This window comes from Lepidochelys kempii, chromosome 1 (genome assembly GCF_965140285.1).
Source record: "Lepidochelys kempii isolate rLepKem1 chromosome 1, rLepKem1.hap1, whole genome shotgun sequence".
NCBI classification, from domain to species: Eukaryota; Metazoa; Chordata; order Testudines; family Cheloniidae; genus Lepidochelys; species Lepidochelys kempii.
This window is the reverse complement of record NC_136380.1, coordinates 233658494-233678874: the sequence shown is the minus strand read 5'-3', so window position 1 is coordinate 233678874 and position 20381 is coordinate 233658494. Positions and strand designations below refer to the sequence as shown.

General features: G+C 37.8%; 1 protein-coding gene across 20 annotated transcripts in view; it reads left to right on the top strand.

Moving 5' to 3' along the window:
* The window catches only part of C2CD5 (C2 calcium dependent domain containing 5), a 134497-nt gene that overhangs the window by 49719 nt on the left and 64397 nt on the right, over positions 1-20381 (top strand). For 10 of the 20 annotated variants that reach the window (XM_073318152.2, XM_073318114.2, XM_073318132.2 and 7 more), the window contains 2 exons: positions 1744-1852; positions 3820-3885. In XM_073318152.2, coding sequence (XP_073174253.1) covers positions 1744-1852; positions 3820-3885 — 175 coding nt within the window. The remainder of the gene's footprint in view (positions 1-1743; positions 1853-3819; positions 3886-20381) is intronic. The other 10 variants (XM_073318106.2, XM_073318141.2, XM_073318275.2 and 7 more) reach the window with 1 other exon arrangement.

Genomic DNA, 20381 nt, shown 5'->3' with positions numbered 1-20381 from the left:
GGAAGAAAATAAATATCAATATACTTCTCAAAGGTTCACATTCCAATCCTTGTGTAAAGCCAGAGTGAAAGAGATTTGTGAGGGCACTAGAAAGATATTGATGGCCTGGAATCTTCCCCCTTGAAGTATCTGCACACACTGTGTTGTAGTAGTGGCTGCCTGGCTCCTCCCTCCACAAACTATTGTAATCCACTGGATCCTGGCAGGTTCCAAACCCACTGTCTGTACCCTGACCAGTCCTCTGATTTGTCTACAAGTAGCTGTATATAGCTGTAGAGTCACTCTTTGTAATCTCTCTGCTTTCTAATGCCTCCATACAACAGAAATGCAATATTTTTGGTCTTCAGCAATACCCTAGGGTGACTCCAGGGTTTGAATCTTAATCTTTAAAGGAACTGATTGGAAGCCCATTGAAATAAAAGGAAAGCCTTACACTCCCTGAAACCTGTGGATCTGTCATTATAAAATAAGGATTATAGAAGTTCTTGGGTATTGGGGTTTAAAGTTTACATTTAGCTTCTGTTGGACAAAAGGGTTTTTTTGTGTTTTTTTTATGCCACTCATTGCCTCAGGAGATTTGATAGTCTCTGTTTAAGATGCACTTTGTCAGTTGGCTAGAATCTGAGTGGAATGCTTAATTTAGGCAGTCGCTTTAAAATGTGTGAAAAGGGGAATCTCATATAAAATTATAATATTCTTTTTTTACACTTAATCCATACAAACTATATAAAATAACCATTGTTGCATGAATCATTTATTTTCTTGCCTTTTTGCGCCTAGAATTGGCAGATGGAAACCCACCTTCTTTCCCTCATAAGTATGCTATATTTCAGTATGTATGTATGTCTATAATTTATAAAATTAAATCTGTCCATCTGGGGCCCAATCTCATTTGAATGTGAGGAATTTATTTTACTGCACATACATTGTGAAAAGCTATGTCGAGCCCTCAGCCTTGTTTCTCACAGAGGCTGTCTTGACTAGGTGGTCTGGACATAGAGGAGTATTGCTTTCTCATTTTTGCTACAGATAGTAAAAAAAAAAATGGGTCTAAGGAAAAGAATTTAGAATGATTGGTGATAGTGACCATTTCTTAATCTAATAAAGAATGGTCTAATAACTGTACTTCAAAATCTTTAACACTTTTATTCTAAAGACGTGAATAATTTTTGTTTTATCTAGAGCCATTGGTGCTGTCATACCAATCTTTGCTGGCATTTATATTAGATGCACTTTATCTAATAATGTGCTCTTCGTGCTTGCAGGAGCAAAAATCAGTTCCACTCAAAATTTGGATACCAAACTACCCTCAGTTGTAGCAGCCAGCATTAAAAAGTGCAGAGGCATAAGTAAGTTAAATATTAAGCCTCATCACTTCAGAAAATAAATAACATTTTTATTTCATTCTTTAACTGTACCTTTAAAGAAAAAAAGCTAATATAGGCTTTGTAAAGTCAAGATTTTAGTAAGATTTGGGTTGTTAATTAATATCCATATCCGAATGCAAATCTATGGGGGAAAAGTAATTTTACTGCTTAGAATACTTTTGCTGATACCACATTGTGCTGGATACTTGAATGTCATACAAGTGATACAGTGCATAATAAGCTTAAAATAAGTGTTTTGCCTAGTGTTAATGCTTTGCCTATATTTCAAGGAGCATAATAAATTACTGCATGTTGATTGGCAGACTGCAGTGTTTTACAGAGGGTCACCTGCTGTTTATATTTTTAATCCTAACAGGAATTTCCCTTTTTTACCTTGACGGCCTTTCCGCCTGGCTTCCTTGTCCATGTTGGTGGTGTTGTCAGTGCACGCTCTGTGAAGCTTTTGGACCGCATCCACAATCCTGGTATGTTAACTAAAGAAATCTTTTTTCAGTCATGTCTCATTGTGACCTTGCATTTCTGTGGGTGTTTTTGTTTTGTATTGTTTTTTTATTAAAAAAATATACTAAAACAACATTGTAGTTTTCCAGATAAGAATGAGAATTTGAAAAATATTAATTGTGCAGGAAAAAGATTTTTAGTGAGAAACTCTTCAGCAATTATTTCTTAATGTTTTTGGTGTAATGAAGCAGTAAGGGACTATGAACCTAATAATGTAGAACCAGAATTAATGCCTTTGGATTATGAAGCTGTGGGTTAATTTTTGGCCAAGGTTTAGTGTTAACTTTGATGCAATTCTGAAATGAAACTTTTTATTTGGAAGCCATGAAAGCAGATGAAATCCTTCATGTTAACTTTATACTTTATTTAATTTCCAGCAGTTTTTCAAATCTTTAAGGATTGGCCACACAGTTTAGCTCATCCTGTGTTTTTGACTCTTAAGTGATATAAATAGAAACAACTTTTTATTTTGCAAGAAGTAAAAACCTTAAAGTAATTTTCTGTAGATAATTTTTCCTTGGAAACTCCAACGCCTAATGCATTCTGCAAGCTCTAATTCTTTCGTCAGAGTTAAGTAGCTCTTGACCGTTAGTATTTCATCTTGGTATTATTCGCTGAATCAAATGGAAAAATGCCTAAAAATAAAAGATTTGAGTTGGTCAGTGCCCCTGAAACAGAGGCAGATTAAAGAAAAATAACATCTACTGTGGTTTTGCATTCACTAGCCAGGAGTAATTAGCTTTTAAAATTTTTGCAAATGCATCTTTTTCAAGCATCAGTCTTTTTTTTCTTTTTTTATTCAATCTTTTCCCTGTCTTGACTTCCCACACTATCTATGATTTCTGCAAATGGGTCTAGATAACTTCAAGTTATTGGTTTAAGACTCAATAAAATGTAACAGAATGTGAAACAAAATCCTTGAGTGACCTAAATGAAAGAAAACTATTTTTTGAGGGTTTTTTTGAAGTGACTAAATACACACATTTTCTTTTCCCTTCCTGTAATCTTCTAAGGTTTTGTTTTATTCCTATGTATGCAATAGTTAGAAGATGAAAAGAAATATCTTAATGCATTATAGGATAAATATACTCTATTTATGTATGGCCTCAACTCCCGTGACTTGCAGTTAGCTTGGGGCTTTACATACTTACCTTAAACGGGATACTAATAAATCCTTGATTATTTTACAGTGTAATAAAGTATCAGTGTTCTCTTTTTATAAAAACTTGTGTGTGTTACTTATAAGCCTGCATCAGAGCAAAAAGCATTCTTAGAAGGAATGGGAGAGATATCAACTATATTCTGATATTTTCTGAAATAACGTCTTGCACTATGCACATTTCTTTTTTACTGACTAACATTTGATAACAGACTGCCTGAAAGCAGGAGCAAAACTGATGGTAGATGCATATGCTGATTAAATAGTTTCTGTTTGCACACGAAAATGTCTCTAACAGCATCTGTTGAAGAACTTTGATTGCTTCTGACAAGTGAATGTAGGATTTACGATCCGTCAAATTCAGTATTATGCCAGAGAGAGAGAAACAATTTGGAAACCCCAATAACTGGTATGGGAACTATCTTAACCAGCTTTTGAGTCAAATAATAATTTGACTCAATTCCTCACAAAGGAAACACATAAGCTGCCAAGTAAATAAACAGGAAAATGTAGAAAAGGAAAGAACATTTAAAACGGTTGTTTGGGGAAAAAAAATCTGGTAATTGCTATATACTGTACACTTGATCATGCCGAGTGCTGTAGCATGCTCCTTACTTTCTTCCCTTTCTATTTCAACCTCTTATTAACTCTGCTGTCTGTGTCTTTCCAGTTCCTGTGGAGTGGTGTTGTCAATTGTGTTCTTGTTGGTAGTGTTTTTTTTCACTATTCTGCTCCTATAACTGATCTACTAATTTGCTGTTTTGAACTCAGCCTTTGTCGGAATTATGGGTAACACAAGATCATACAAACTGCTAGACTGGAATAGTTTCAATTCAGGTATTTTATTAGTCATTCAGTACTACATATGCTGACAGAAATTATGGCAGCTCAGTGAAGTTCTTAGAAATGTTTTGGATCATTAATTAGGTTAATATTTCAAATTTAAATCTGTTTAGCCACCAAATAAATCAATGTCTAATTGTCATAATATTCTTTTAAAAAGGTTTTCCATACATTATCAAAATGCAAAACAATATTTTATTGTAAAATAGTACTGCTAGAATTATTTAATATCAACCTGAAAAGTTGTTGTTCAGTTGATTTTAGTGGCTTTCAATTTAATGTCACAGTTGAAATCAAATCATAAACAATGTTTTTTTGGGGAAGGGGATGGATTCTTGTCTACACAACTACTTCTAGCCTGTTCCAGTACTTCTTCCAAAGACTTCAGATATTGGATGAATATGTTTGCACAAAAGAGATCTAAAAGAAGAGACTTTGAGGACAAACTTACTACTTAGAAAGTAAAGGGTAGGGGAGCAGTCCAGTGTGTGTTGGCTCATAAGTCTTGTTTTGTAAACATGTCAAGCTGACATTCCTGATGGTAATTGTTTGGTTTTGATTTATTAAAAATTCAAAGGCAAAAGTCTTATTCTTTTGTAACCGTGGGCCCAGATTCTGCCAGGTCCATATGTGGGTGCATATTGGGAGGAAGAGAGGCCTTCATAAGGGCCAGGTAGAATACCAGTCCCTGTGCTGGGGGAAGTGTAGGGACTACTCCTTTCCTATTCTTCTAGAGGTACAAGATGCCCTGGAGAAGGCAAAGCCATGGCTTTTCAATCTCACACACTGGCCAGCAGAGCTTGCCAGCTGCTGTGGTTTTTAGAATGGGCCACATAAAAAGATGTAGTGGTGAGCAAGGAGCCTCTGAGCATCTGGGAGCTTGAGGGAAACATTTTATCTCCTGTTGCTATGCTTAGGGCAGTGCAGCTGCAGTCCATTCCTTATTATGGGCTATGCATAAATAGTACAGTCTTGCCTGTAGATGTCAGTGGACCTGTAATATTTCCAAATTAATGAATCCACTTTGAGGAGCTCCATAGAAGAAGAGGAAGAACTTGGTACAGTAGAGGAAGCACCACCAGATAATGGAAGAAAAACAGTTAGGTACTGTAGGAGCAGAACTATGACAGGACGGAATCTAAGACACTTGTGTAGATCCAGTGGGCTGAGTTGATCCATCATGTCAAAGGCAGTACTGAGGCCAAACTGAATGAGAAGAGAGAAGAGTCATCATCAAGTGAAAGGAAGTTGTTAATTAGAGACCACTTTCCATGTACTAAATTATATATAGTTTTAATATTCACATTTTAGTTTTGTTTTCATTTGTTTGTTAACACGCTTTAACACCCATTTCATCTTCCTCGTCAGGGAACTGCTCCAACAGAATCTCCTTAACTCCAGTGACCTGAAAGACAAAGGAGAAAATAGTGTTAGGGTATCCCCTATTTTTTTCCTATCTTTCTAGCCCCAAAATACCTCTGTATAAACTTATTTTTGATGTTTGAAAATCCTCCATAAGTCTAGTTTTGTATTTGAGGTGATGGGGGATTGGCTTGACTGGGATTTGATCCCATAGATACAGTAACTAAACATATAAACAGAGGGTTTTCTTTCACAGAAATCAAACTTAATTATAGTGTACATATGAACTGCATTTCATGTTGCCATCTGGTGTTCAAAGATGACAATGAAAAATTCAGTACAACAGAAAATGGCATAACATGTTCATAGCTGTCAAACATCAGAACATGTAGAAACAGCAAGATTTTAAGTGTGAGCACTTGTAGCCTTTTTCTTTAAAATCTCTGATTTGAGCTGATACATTTGTGTGTGGTGGTGTGACTATTCAGAGTTAAGGCAGCTGTCAGAGGGTTATGTGACTGGAGTGAGTGATAAGAATCCTTTCTACATCTAAATTGACCTTCAGCTCTCCAAAATTAGTTAGTAAAATTTGTGGGTTTTAACCTTTTTATAATATTTAATAAAAATGATAATTTTCTACAGACATAGTTTGGAGGGTTGAATCTCCCTTTCATTTTTATGGCTAATGACAATGTTGTTTCAATGTTTATTTGTACATCAGATTTACCCTGAAATTAATGAGATTATTTCTTACTTTGGAAATCTTCATTACTTTCCTTACAGATACTTTTGACTCAGTGGCTAGATTATCTGGCAGATGTTAGTCCTTTCTTTCTTTTCATTGTATGTTTAGATTCAAGATTTATAATTCAGTAAACAGTGACTTAAAAAGAGACAGTTTATTTAGTTTTAATCTCTGCTTAAAGTGATTCTGTTAGGAGCTAAGTACACTAATTTTAAAACTCTCCTTAAATTAAAGCATTGCATAAATTCTTTGGGAGCCAAATTCTCTTTTCAGTACACCAACAAAACTCTGTTAAGTCAGTGTAATTGCACCACTATGACAAAGATCACAGTTTGTGTTTGCATAATTAAATGGAAAAGTGGCAGATCACTGCTTACCCATTATTGCATAACATCACTATTCATACACACGGACTCTTTAGGTTTGGAAATATGGGCCCTGATCAAAGCCTACTGAAGTCCATGAGAATTCCCTCATTGACTTCATTGGGTTTTGAATCAGACCTAAGATGATAGAGGATGATGGGGCAAAGGTGGAAATATGTGCAAGCCTCAAAAGGGCAATTAGAAAAGAACTAGAATGGGCCCAGCAGAAATCATTGAATATAAAACTTAGAAAACTTTCAGGAAAGTGTAGCTAAATGTGTAGTTAAGACTACCCACAGGTGGTTTATTTATGCAACTAGAACTGAGATGGCAGATAACCCAAGGTCTGATTGACCTTGGCAGCATTACAGAAATGACTCTGTAAACATTAACAATCCTTGAATAATTTTTCCAATCTATTCAACATAACAGATTTTCCTTCCACTTGTTTTTCTATCTGCTGTTTTCCTGCTTCATCTGTATTTTATTTTAGAACAAAAATTTATAATTCCACTCCAGATTTATCTTAAAATGTTTATGTCCTACCCTTAATTTTTCTAGGGATACTGCAGCTATTCAGGCTTGTATTCCTTTTCTGTTGAATAGAATTGTGGTTGACTCCACTATACAATGTAACTCTGACTTTATGCAGTAGTACTTTATTCAGTGTTTTTAAAGAACTGCAAAAGCTTGTTAATATATACTCGCTTAGGGCTTGATCCAACTCCCATTATGAATTAAGCATTATGAAATGCTTCCATAAACTTCACTGGGCATTAGATTTGGACGTTTAGAGTAGGGGTCCTTGCCTTTTTTATACAAGAGCATACTGTGGCACCAACAGCTGTGATTTTGGAGGCTTTGTGAACATAATGTGTAAGAGCATCAGGAACTTAAGCATGCATAGGAAATGTAGAGGTAACATATCCTTGTGAACAAATCCATCTTATTTCTGTAACTGTGTGCTGCTGTAAGTTGCCTCTTTCTTGCTGACTACTGTGTATAGCATTCTTTCTATATAAGACTTTTAGAGTTCCTATTCTGCATTGGTGTCAGTAGGAGAAGTTGAGTCCCTTTGTGTTTGCAATTCTATGCATAGTCTTCATAAAATAGTTTTAGGATAGCATGTTTCTAATTCCTGCCCCAAAGCCATTTGTTATTTCAAACCAACACGATAACAAGGCCTGCTGATGGGGGGAAGGGGTAGACGAGAGATATCTTGACTTTAGTAAGGCTTTTGATCCTGTCTCTTGTGACCTTATAAGCAAACTAAGGAAATATAGCCTAGATAAACCTACAATAGGGTGGGTGAATTTATGGTTGGAAAACCATACTCAATAGTTATCAGTGATTCACAGTCAAGCTGAAAGAGTATATATCAAGTGAGGTCCCACAGGGATCTGTCCAGGGACTAGTTGTATTCAATATCTTCATAAATGATTTTGATAATAGCATAGAGAGTATGCTTATAAAGTTTGCAGATGATACCAAGCCGGACAGTGTTGCAGGCTCTTTGGAGGACAGGATTACAATTCAAAATGATCTTGACAAACTGGAGAAATGGTCTGAAATAAATAGGATGAAATTCAATAAGGACAAATGCATAGGACTACACTTAGGAAGAAATAATCAACTGCACAAATACAAAATGGGAAATGATTGCCTAGGAAGGAGTACTGCAGAAAAAGATCAGAAGGTTATAGTGTATCACAAACTAAATATGAATTAACAATGTAATCTTGTTGCAAAAAAATCAAACATTGTTCTGGGGTGCATTAGCAGGAGTATTGGAAGCAAGACATCAGAAATAATTATTGTACTTTACTCAGCACTGATAGGGCCTAAACTGGAGTTCTGAGGACCACACTTTGGGAAAGATGTGGACAAATCGGAGAAAGTCCGGAGGAGAATAACAAAAATGAAAAAAGGTGTAGAAAAATGACCTATGATGAAAAATAGAAAAAATAATTGGGTTTGTTTAATCTGGAGAAGAGAAGATGGAAGGTGGACATAACAGTCTTCAAGTATGTAAAAAGTTTTGAGGAGGAGGGTGATAAATTGTTCTCCTTATCCACTGAGGACAGGACAAGAAGTAATAGTCTTAAATTGCAGAGTGGAAGATTTAGGTTGGACATTAGGAAAAACTTCCTAATTGAAAGGATAGTTAAGCACTGGAACAAATTACCTTAGGAGGTTGTGGAATGTCCATCATTGGAGGTTTTTAAGAATAGGTTAAACAAATGCCTGTCGGGGATGATCTATAATATTTAATCCTGCCTCACTGCAGAGGACTGGATTAAAGGACGTATTGAGGTCCCTTCCAGACCTACATTTTTGTGGGTCTCTGGTTTATTAGATATTGAAATACTTGGTCAGTGTTCATTTTTAAGGTGTGCACTTATCTGGGTTTGTTTAATCTTTTAGACAGAGCTTGTATGTAGTTGGTTTTGCTATACTGTTTATATACTAAATACACTTAAATAATATGGAGAGTAGAAGACGGGCTTTATCTTCTAACAGAGATAGCTCTATTTTAAGGTAATGCTGTCATTTGAAGGTGTTTTTAAATTATACTATTCATTGTGCCTGGATGATAAAGCAATAGGTATATGATAAATTAGGTATTTTTCTTCAACAACTAGTTTGCTCCAAAGCAACAGTTGCAAACTTTGTCCCTGATATTATACCGGGATCCACTACTCCTATGCCCCTCTAGAGTCCCACTGACTTCATTGTGGAGATTTGTGCTCATAGACTTTAAGGTCAGAAGGGACCATTATGATCATCTAGTCTGATCCTGCACAACACAGGCCACGGAATCTTAGCAACCCACTCCTGTAACAAACCCCTAACCTATGTCTGAGCTATTGAAATCCTCAAATCGTGGTTTAAAGACTTCAAGTACAGAGAATCCTGCAGCAAGTGACCCGTGCCCCACGCTGCAGAGGAAGGCGAAAACCCCCCATGGCCTCTGCCAATCTGCCCTGGAGGAAAATTCCTTCCTGACTCCAAATATGGCGATCAGCTAAACCCTGAGCCACATGGGCAAGACTCACCAGCCAGACACCCAGAAAAGAATTCTCTCTAGTAACTCAGATCCTATCCCATCACAGGTCATTGGGCATAGCTACCGCTAATAGTCGAAGATCAACTAATTGCCAAAATTAGGCTATCCCATCATATCACATCCCTTCCATAAACTTATCAAGCTTATTCTTGAAGCCAGATATGTCTTTTGCCCCCACTGCTTCCTTTGGAAGGCTGTTCCAGAACTTCACTCCTCTGATGGTTGGAAACCCTCATCTAATTTCAAGTCTAAACTTCCTGATGGCGAGTTTATATCCATTTGTTCCTGTGTCCACATTGGTACTGAGCTTAAATAATTCTTCACCCTCCATGGTATTTATCCATCTGATATATTTATAGAGAGAATCATATATCTCCTCTCAGCCTTCTTTTGGTTAGGCTCAACAAGCCAAGCTCTTTGAGTCTCCTTTCATAAGACAGGTTTTCCATTCCTCGGATCATCCTAATAGCCCTTCTCTGTGCCTGTTCCAGTTTGAATTAATCTTTCTTAAACATGGGAGACCAGAACTGCACACAATATTCCAGATGAGGTCTCACCAATGCCTTGTATAATGGTACTAACACCTCCTTATCTCTACTGGAAATACCTTGCCTGATGCATCCCAAGACCGCATTAGCTTTTTTCATGGCCATATCACATTGGCGGCTAATAGTCATCCTGTGAGGTCCTTCTCCTCCTCTGTTACTTCCAAGTGATGCGTCTCCAGTTTATAACAAAAATTCTTATTAATCCCTAAATGCATGACCTTGCACTTTTAACTATTAAATTTCATCCTATTGATATTACTCCAGTTTACAAGGTCATCCAGATCTTTCTGTATGATATCCTGGTCCTTGTCTGTATTGGCAATACCTCCCAGCTTTGTGTCATCCGCAAACTTTATTAGCGCAGTTCCGCTTTTTGTGCCAAGGTCAGTAATAAAAAGATTAAATAAGATTGGTCCTAAAAACTAATCCCTGAGGAACTCCACTAGTAACCTCCTTCCAGCCTGACAGTTCACCTTTCAGGGTGACCCATTGTAGTCTCCCCTTTAACCAGTTCCTTATCCACCTTTCAGTTTTCGTATTGATCCCCATCTTTTCCAATTTAGCTAATAATTCCCCATGTGGAACCGTATCAAATGCCTTGCTGAAATAGAAGTAAATTAGATCCACTGCATTTCCTTTGTCAAAAAACCTGTTACCTTCTCAAAGAAGGAGATCAGGTTGGTTTGACATGATCTTTTGTAAAACCATGTTGTATTTTGTCCCAAATACCATTGATCTCAATGTCCTTAACTATGTTCTCCTTCAAAAATTTTTCCAAGTCCTTGCATACTACAGATGTCAAACTAACAGGCCTGTAGTTACCTGGATCGCTTTTTTTTCCCTTTCTTAAAAATAGGGACTATGTTAGCAATTCTCCAGTCAGACGGTACAACTCCGAGTTCACAGATTCATTAAAATTTTTTGCTAATGGGCTTGCAGTTTCATGTGCCAGTTCCTTTAATATTCTTGGATGAAGATTATCTGGGCCCCCCTGTGCTAGAGGATCTTGATGCAGAGGTGTGGGGCCTTCAAAAGTTTCAAGTTACTAACTGAAAGTCTGGAAAAAATGAAAAAGAACTTAATATTTCAGTCTGGCACTTAATTTGGACCTGGTCCACTGAGAACAAGTGTTTTTTGGCTTTTTGAAGTTTGCAAATGTAAACGTTTAAAAATTACATATTGGTCATTCAATTATCATTACCATTTTTGACATTCATTGCTACAAATAATAAAATATTGTAACATTTCTGCCTTAAAACTGCAAGGGCTATTCTAATCAGCAGAAAGTCAAATTTTAAAAGTGCATATATATATGAAACATACTTTCAATGCTCTTTTTAAAATTGTTACTTGTTTATCTTGGTGAGGATCTTTATCCTCAGTACTGCTGCAATCACACCCTGTAGCAGTCTCCTTGAACTCTAAATTAGAAGACTATCTATTCATGTCTGCATTGCTGGGTTTACTGGGGGCTAGATTATTTTAAAATAGATAACAGTAACTGGCTTATTCTAGTTAATGCTGGTTACTGTCAGACCCCCAGTATGTAGATAAAGTAGGATTATTTTACTAGCAGACTGCTTGCCTGTGTTAGAGCTGGCAATGTAAACAGATTATTTACTTGAACTGTTGCCAGCTGATGGAGAACTGTCCCTTTGAATTTGTTTTTATTACTTATGACTTCCAAACAGACTAAATCAAACTTCATTCTGTCCAGGTGATTCCTGGTTGTATAATGCCAAGGTAGAACATCTTTTGTGATTTGTAGTGTGTTGCTGATGTATGAACTGTTGAACCTTAGAGGCAGTCTTTTTTTCAGTGCCAGCAGTCAAACTGTCATCTTCCCCTTGGTATTTGCAACATTCTGCTTAGAATTCTAAAGTTAATGTATGTTAGTTCACAGCTGTGATGTCACACCAATGACCAGTGAAAACCACCACCTATTTTAAGTATTTAGAAGGTGTCTATCACTTAGGTATCTAAGCATCTGGTCAAAAACTGCTTAAGTGGCATGCAAGGAGCACGTGCAGGGGGAGCTATTAGAATATGGAGTTAGGGTAAGACAGTAATAGAAACCATTTTGGAGTTTCAGGCTGGAGAGAGAGGCATTAGGCAGCCTAATCAGGGATGAACCCAGAGGCCCATTTTTGAATTGAAGGGTTATAATTTTATTTTAGGTTATGGTACGTGCAATCTCCATGATAAGTTCTAGAACCCCTTAATAGAACTATAGCTCCATATTTCATACTTGCCTGCTGTTAAACTCAGTCTTGTTTACAAGAAGACAAATACCTATTAGACAGTGCAGAAATTACGGAGATGCTGATTGCTTAAGATGAGTCCTGTTTACACTTAACACAGAGAATCAACTTCTTTGTTTTGTATGAAAAATATATTGTATCCTCCGCAAGTATACAGCACTTACTCCTTCAATACAGAATGAATTTTCTGGGAATTTACAAGTAAATAGATTAATTAGTTTGAGTTAAAATTGATTAAATTAGGTCCTTAAGAAATTAGGCATCTGTCAGTCTTTTCAAAAAGAAAAGGAGTATTTGTGGCACCTTAGAGACTAACCAATTTATTTGAGCATGAGCTTTCGTGAGCTACAGCTCACTTCATCGGATGCATACCGTGGAAACTGCAGAAGACATTATATACACACAGAGACCATGAAACAATACCTCCTCCCACCCCACTGTCCTGCTGGTAATAGCTTATCTAAAGTGATCATCAAGTTGGGCCATTTCCAGCACAAATTCAGTTTTCTCACCCTCCGCCCCCCCCCCCCCCACAAACTCACTCTCCTGCTGGTAATAGCCCATCCAAAGTGACCACTCTCTTCACAATGTGTATGATAATCAAGGTGGGCCATTTCCTGCACAAATCCAGGTTCTCTCACCTCCTCACCCCCCTCCAAAAACCCCACACACAAACTCACTCTCCTGCTGGTAATAGCTTATCCAAAGTGACCACTCTCCTTACAATGTGCATTATAATCAAGGTGGGCCATTTCCAGCACAAATCCAGGTTTTCTCACCCCCCTCACCCCCATACACACACAGACTCACTCTCCTGCTGGTAATAGCTCATCCAAAGTGACCACTCTCCCTGCAATGTGCATGGTAATCAAGGTGGGCCATTTCCAGCACAAATCCAGGCTTTCTCACCCCTCCACCCCCGGGGAACACACACACACACACACAAACTCACTCTCCTGCTGGCAATAGCTCATCCAAACTGACCACTCCAAGTTTAAATCCAAGTTTAACCAGAACGTCGGGGGGGGGGGGGGGTTAGGAAAAAACAAGGGGAAATAGGCTACCTTGCATAATGACTTAGCCACTCCCAGTCTCTATTTAAGCCTAAATTAATAGTATCCAATTTGCAAATGAATTCCAATTCAGCAGTTTCTCTCTGGAGTCTGGATTTGAAGTTTTTTTATTGTAAGATAGCGACCTTCATGTCTGTGATTGCGTGACCATAATTTCGTGTTATAATTCTTGACATCTGATTTATCACATTCATAAACCAGTCGGAGAACACTTCAATCTCTCTGGTCACGCAATCACAGACATGAAGGTTGCTATCTTACAACAAAAAAACTTCAAATCCAGACTCCAGAGAGAAACTGCTGAATTGGAATTCATTTGCAAATTGGATACTATTAATTTAGGCTTAAATAGAGACTGGGAGTGGCTAAGTCGTCATGCAAGGTAGCCTATTTCCCCTTGTTCCCCCCCCCCCCCCAGACGTTCTGGTTAAACTTGGATTTAAACTTGGAGAGTGGTCAGTTTGGATGAGCTATTGCCAGCAGGAGAGTGAGTTTGTGTGTGTGTGTGTTCCCTGGGGGTGGGGGGGTGAGAGAGCCTGCATTTGTGCTGGAAATGGCCCACCTTGATTACCAAGCACATTTTAGGGAGAGTGGTCACTTTGGATGAGCTATTACCAGCAGGAGAGTGAGTTTGTGTGTGTATGGGGGTGGGGGGGGGGTGAGAAAACCTGGATTTGTGCTGGAAATGGCCCAACTTGATGATCACTTTAGATAAGCTATTACCAGCAGGACAGTGGGGTGGGAGGAGGTATTGTTTCATGGTCTCTGTATGTATATAATGTCTTCTGCAGTTTCCATGGTATGCATCCGATGAAGTGAGCTGTAGCTCACGAAAGCTCATGCTCAAATAAATTGGTTAGTCTCTAAGGTGCCACAAATACTCCTTTTCTTTTTGCGAATACAGACTAACACGGCTGTTACTCTGAAACCTGTCAGTCTTTTGTTAGTCCTAAATGAGAATAACAATTGAATAATACAGACTCTCAAACTTTTTTGTGTATGAATTGTATTTGAAGAAATTAGCTTATAATTCAACTAAGTTATTAATGATGGTTGTATCTAATTACTATGATTATGTAGGATATAGACAGGGTCAGTTCAACAGCTAAGGTGACTTAATTGGGGCCATTGTGTCATCAGTGGTAACTGAGCTAATTATCACGCTTCCTCTACACCCAATTTGCTTATAGCAATTCATTTGCTGTAATGACTCAGTGGTATGAGAAATACTGGCCACATGTGTCAGGAGTTCTTAATGGATAGATTTACTTGGCCTACCTGTCACTGTTCTCTGAAGATTCCATGCATACTAACATGGATATTTTGCTTAAAAAGCTCTCTGTGACACTGCTGCTGGAGTTGCTCTGTGTTTGAGACAATACTGCTGAGGGAACTGAACTAAGAGCACAGAAGCTTCCTGTAAAGCATGGGACTCAAGAAACTGAGCTTTCCCTGCCCCATCTTCATATAGCACCAGTGTCACTAACACAGTTCTGTAAACCTGTATGTGAATTTCAAGACCAGATTCACCACTGGTTTGACTACTTTGTGCTACTCTGGTAATGTAAAGCAAAAGTAAGCCCATCTTAAATGGCTTGTGGGTTCTGGCTGCTTTGCACTGCATTGGCGTACTAGTGCGGTGGTTCTCAACCCGGAGTATGTGTTCCCCTGGGTGTACTCAGAGATGTTTCACGGGTACATCAACTTATCTAAATATTTGCCTAGTTTTACAACAGGCTACATAAAAAAACTAGAGAAGTCAGTACAGATTAAAATTTCATACAGACAATGACTTGCTTATACTGCTCTATCTACTATACACTGAAATGTAAGTACAATATTTATATTTCCGTTGATTTATTTTATAATTATATGGTAAACATGAGAAAGTAAGCAATTTTTCAGTAACAGTGAGCTGTGACACTTCTGTATTTTTATGTCTGATTTTTATAAACAAGTAGTTTTTAAGTGAGATGAAACTTGGGGTATGGACGACAAATCAGACTCCTGAAAGGGGAACAGTAGTCTGGAAAGGTTGAGTCACTGTGTTAGTGAATTTGCCCTTAAAATTTAAAACAACAACAAACAAACAAAAATGTAAGGGTGATACTACTTGTCTTCAGAACATTAGAAATATTGCATGAGAGCATTCTCTTTGGGTTTCTTGTGTAATTTTTGTACTGGAATTTTTAATAATTTTTTTAAAAATGTAGGAAATTCTTGACAAAAATCTTGTATCAGTAACTTAAGGGTAAAATACATTATAGGGACATTGTAATATGTCCAAAGCAAAACATTAGAAACCTAAAATTAAAGGAATCAGAACATGTTAAGATAAAAAATGCACACTTAAGTCATTCAAACAACATTAACTGCCCTGTAGTTATGTCCTGAGAGTAAATATATATATATAAAATCTGTGTCTTTAAAAAACACTTTTAGCGGATCTGGGACCACAAATACTAAAAATACCTTGATCATAATTGTAAACATGATATTGCCCTTAACCTTAATTCTGAATTTTCTAGGTTTATAATAGCTGGTTTTCGGAATAATTACAACATCCCTAGAATGTAGTTTACCCAAAGATTAGTGTTACTTACACTCAACAAATTCTATGTTAATGTTTTTTGTCTGGGAATAAATATATTAGGTAGGTGCACTTTCAGTTATGCATACTGTTTCTCTTTAATACAGTACTACATGTTATAAAGAACTTTCTGATGTTCTGTTTGCCTGAATAGTTTGGGACATATTAAACAAAAATGAGGTGTTCAATGTTGTCCTTTATACTATTACTTGAATTTTTATAATTCCTTCCACTCAAGGGTTTTTAAAGCACATTTCAAACATTTAGTAAGACCATCAACATCTTTGTAAGGTAGTATTTTGTTTTAGGGCAAACTGAAGCACAAAGAAGTGATTTGCTGAAACTCACAGAGCAAACCTGTAACAGAACTGGAATTAGAATTAAAGAGTCCTGTCAGTAAGAACTACTAGGCCCCTAATCTAAACACTTTTTTATCTAACTAATCTGTCACATTTGTAAAAGAACCCGTTACTCTGGTATCTAGGCACTGAATAGGATTTAAGATTTAAATGTGGGTGATGTACTCTCTCCCCAGGGACTGAAATGTTTCAGTTGAGGATGGGGGATAATTATTTTGAATAATATGTTAAATAGCTTGGATGCTTTATTTTAAACACAAGCTGTCTATCAGATATTCATAAATGAAGTCTGATTTATGTGAAAAGGGTTTAGCTCTGATTCACCTAAGGCATAGCATAGAGGATTTTCCCGATTTGTTTCGGAAGAGTTACTAATACTCTAGCTTTTAGGACTAAATCACTATATACCAATTAAATTTCAGAACTATTGTTTTGAAGCCTCCAACTTCTTCATGTAGGTGGTTACCACTCTTAAAATACTTGCTCTACTCCTGTATGCATGTTCCAAAGTTTCACAAGTGCAGCCCTTGTTCTGAGTTTGGTTTTGGTTCTAACGATTACTTACTTCCTGTGAGTGTCAGTTATCCATTTGAGAGATCAGTAAGATGAAAAAATATGAATAATTGAAAGGAAATGTGATTCTATTTCAGTAAGTAGTATCTATGCCCATTTAATTTAATTCAACACAGCTTTATTTTGTATATCATCTTTCTTACAGAATGAATCCCAAAACAATTTACAAAGTTAAGTAGTAAAAAATAGCAGAGGGAGAGGGATTGTAATACAGACAAGGGATAGAAGATGATCTCCTTCTCGTTCAGCAGCCCCTAAAAGAAATAGGAGGATGGTGAAGTAAGAATTCACCATCTCTAACTTCAAGGAATGCTAATTTAACTTACTGGCTTATTTATATTTGTATTATTCTACTGTAAATGAGCACCCACACAGTTCTCTGGGTGTCCTTCGCAGTCTTTTAAAAATACACATACTTCAGTTACCTCAAGATCAAATAAATTAACCTTGCGACAACATAAATATAACAAAAATAATCAACTTCCTCACAAAATCCTCATCAGACTTTCACACCGCTGCTGCCCAGACCTATATATCACTTCTCTCCTTATAATTGTGAGAGAAAACATAGGCCTTGCAGCACACCCAAAGGCTAACAAGCTTGGGCTTTTACAGACCAACAGGGAAAGCAAGTTCGAAAGGTTTGGGGTCCTAATGGAAAATGCCCTGCCATCCATCCCTCTCTGTCCTACCAGTGGAGTTTCATCGCAGGCATCTTCCCTGATGCAATTATGGCAGGGCATTGCAGGGCAAGAGGTGGTATCTTAGGCCCCATCCTTTAAAGGCTTTCACGCAATGTAATACACTGTGAGTATCCCCATTGAAGTCAATGGGACTATTCACAGAGCAAAAACCGAAGCATGTACATCAATCATTGCAGGACCAGGGCCTGGTTGTAGGCCACTTTAGGGTTTTATGGGTTCATACCACGATCTTAACATCAAACTTGAGACCAACAGGCAGCTGGTGCAGATCAGAATACAGGTTTAATGTGTTCACAAAAAGGCAACCTGTTTAATACCAGTAAGTGAGCCAGTGAATTCTGGACCTGCTGCAGTTTCTGGATGATTTAGCCCCATATAAAGCTATTGCAGTAATCTAAACTTGAGATGGCAGGGATGGAAAGGACTGCATCTGGAAGAAACAAATGCAACCTCTTAATCATCCGTAGGAGGAGAAAAGTTGACTTGGCTGTAGCAGCTGCCTGACTTTCAAGTAGCAACTGGGACTCTAAGCTGACCCCTATATTGTGAACCTGCTCAACAGAAGGCAGACATAATCAAAGGAAATTATCCCTGCCATCCTTTTCTAGTTGCTTCTCCTCACCAATTAAAATCACCACAGTCTTATGTGGATTGAATCTCAGCCAGCTGGCCTTCATTCACACTTCAGCCTCCCTTGGACATTGAGCAGTACAATTGATTGTTCCTGCTAGGTCACTGGAGTTGGCGAGAGAAAGCTGTATCATACTGAAGATGCTGTGATCAGTGCCTCTTCACTAAACCTCCCAATAGTCTCAGGCACATGTTAAAATAGAATGGGTGACAAGTTGGAACCCTGCAGGACCTCCAGGTATGATACATACCTGATGTTCAACCATCACCAGAAGGAGATCACCTCCCAGTGATGCAAGAACTGTGTCTGTACCGTAACCAGATTAACAAGAGTCAAGGAGATGTGAGGCAACTGGGCACTGTGAGAGTTGGCTCACTGCAGGACTTCGAATAATCTTAACCTCTCAACCAAAAATGCCAGCATTGATACAGGCCAATAGTTGGCCAACTTTTTTGTGTCAAGCAATAGTTTCTTGAGTATAGGAAGCAGCCAGCCTACCCTCCTCATGGAATATTGACAAATTCTATCAATAGACCCAGTTCAGGACATGGGCTTCAAGCACAATTTGATGGCCAAAGTGTTTCCAACACTTCCTGTTTATTACTGTGAATAAACCTGGGTGAAAACTCAGCTGGAGAAAAATTGGTGTTTGTTCCTTCCAGCATGTACTCTGCTGTAGATATAGAAAGTTCTGATTTCATTGGCAAAATGAGAAGAAACTTACTTGCTGTGGAAGGTATTCTAATCAGCTGTAGGCCATTAACTAAACTGCCTACCACCAATAACACAGGATTTTTCAAACACCTTGTGTATGCAAAGGATAGTTTCTCCGTGACCATCACAGCATAAAATTTTTAAATGTTTGTTGCAGTCAATCCAATTCAAGATGGGATTTCCACCATTGGTATTGTAGCTTTCTTCCCTCTTGCTTCAGTTGTTGCAGGCCATTGGTATAACATGGTGATCTGTGAGGTCAAAACCAGCAGAGAAGATGCCTAGGGTGCATTTTATCCATAATTATTTTTAACAATTCCTGTTTGTCTTCTGACCAGTTTACAAATGTAGGACATTTGCACCTGCAGAGAAGTAGTGTGTTATGGATATTCAAGAAGTCTAGAATGTAATAATGTAATTCAGCAGTGTGTTGTGTGTGTTTGGGGTGGTGCACTATGTTTGCTCCTTCCTGTTTTAGACGACTACTGTATCTGTGTGTAGACCCTTGAATATTCTTCCCCTCTAGCTTTTTTTCATTGTTTTCACACCCTCTACTGTAGAGAAGTGTTGCATCCATCCGAATTTTAGCCTACGATGTCTTGAGTGGACTGTTATCTGATATTCTTAATGCTGCTTCTTAATTGGTTGAAGAGGTTGCTGTTCTGCAAAATTCCTCCTGAAAGAGAGTTGAATTTCTTGCCTTAGTAGCACTTGTGGCTTGAGGAGTGAAGGGCTGGGAATCCAGCTTGATCTCATATGGCAATGCAGAGCACTACCACAAAACCATTAGTTGAGCGCTGAATATTTTGTCTATTGTGTAAGCTTTGAAAATGAACATTTTACGTTTTCTTAGCTTTTTCATTTGCTGGTATGCTTACACTGGTTTTGCTATTTTAGTGTATTCTAGGTGGTTTGGGTTTATCAGTTACAGAAACCGGATAAAGTAATTTTATCATCAGAAGCAATGTTTTTATCCCCACATCTTAATTTTAGTGATGGACTGAGATTTTCAAACCAGAGATGGATTAGAAAATCTGTCTAGAAAGTTTAGATTCCTCTCATTCTACGGTAGGTTCAGTTCAAGGTACCCTCTGTCTGTCAGTGTATATGGGTAGGGCCAATTTGGGAGTGTGTGTATGTGGAGGAGTTGGGCCCTTTTTACATATGGTGAGTGTCTAGTAATCAAAAGATTTTAGAATCACAGTAGAAAGTCTTAGTTGTGCATAGGGTCACTAAGGGTCAGAAAAGATCCTAAGATCTGTTCTTGGGCTGGAGACCAGAGGAGAGTTCCTGTAAACAAAACAGAGGTCTGTTTCCCAAAAATGCACACTGCAAAATACACTATTGCATTGTACTGGAAATCTTCTCCAGTACCAGAGCAGCAGATAAGCTAACTGCTACCATCAGTGGAAAAAGGAGTGATCATGCTTTTATCTGCACCATACTCTAGAGGTAGGATCTCTTCCCCCACACCTCTACTCTTCACTCTCAAGCCTGA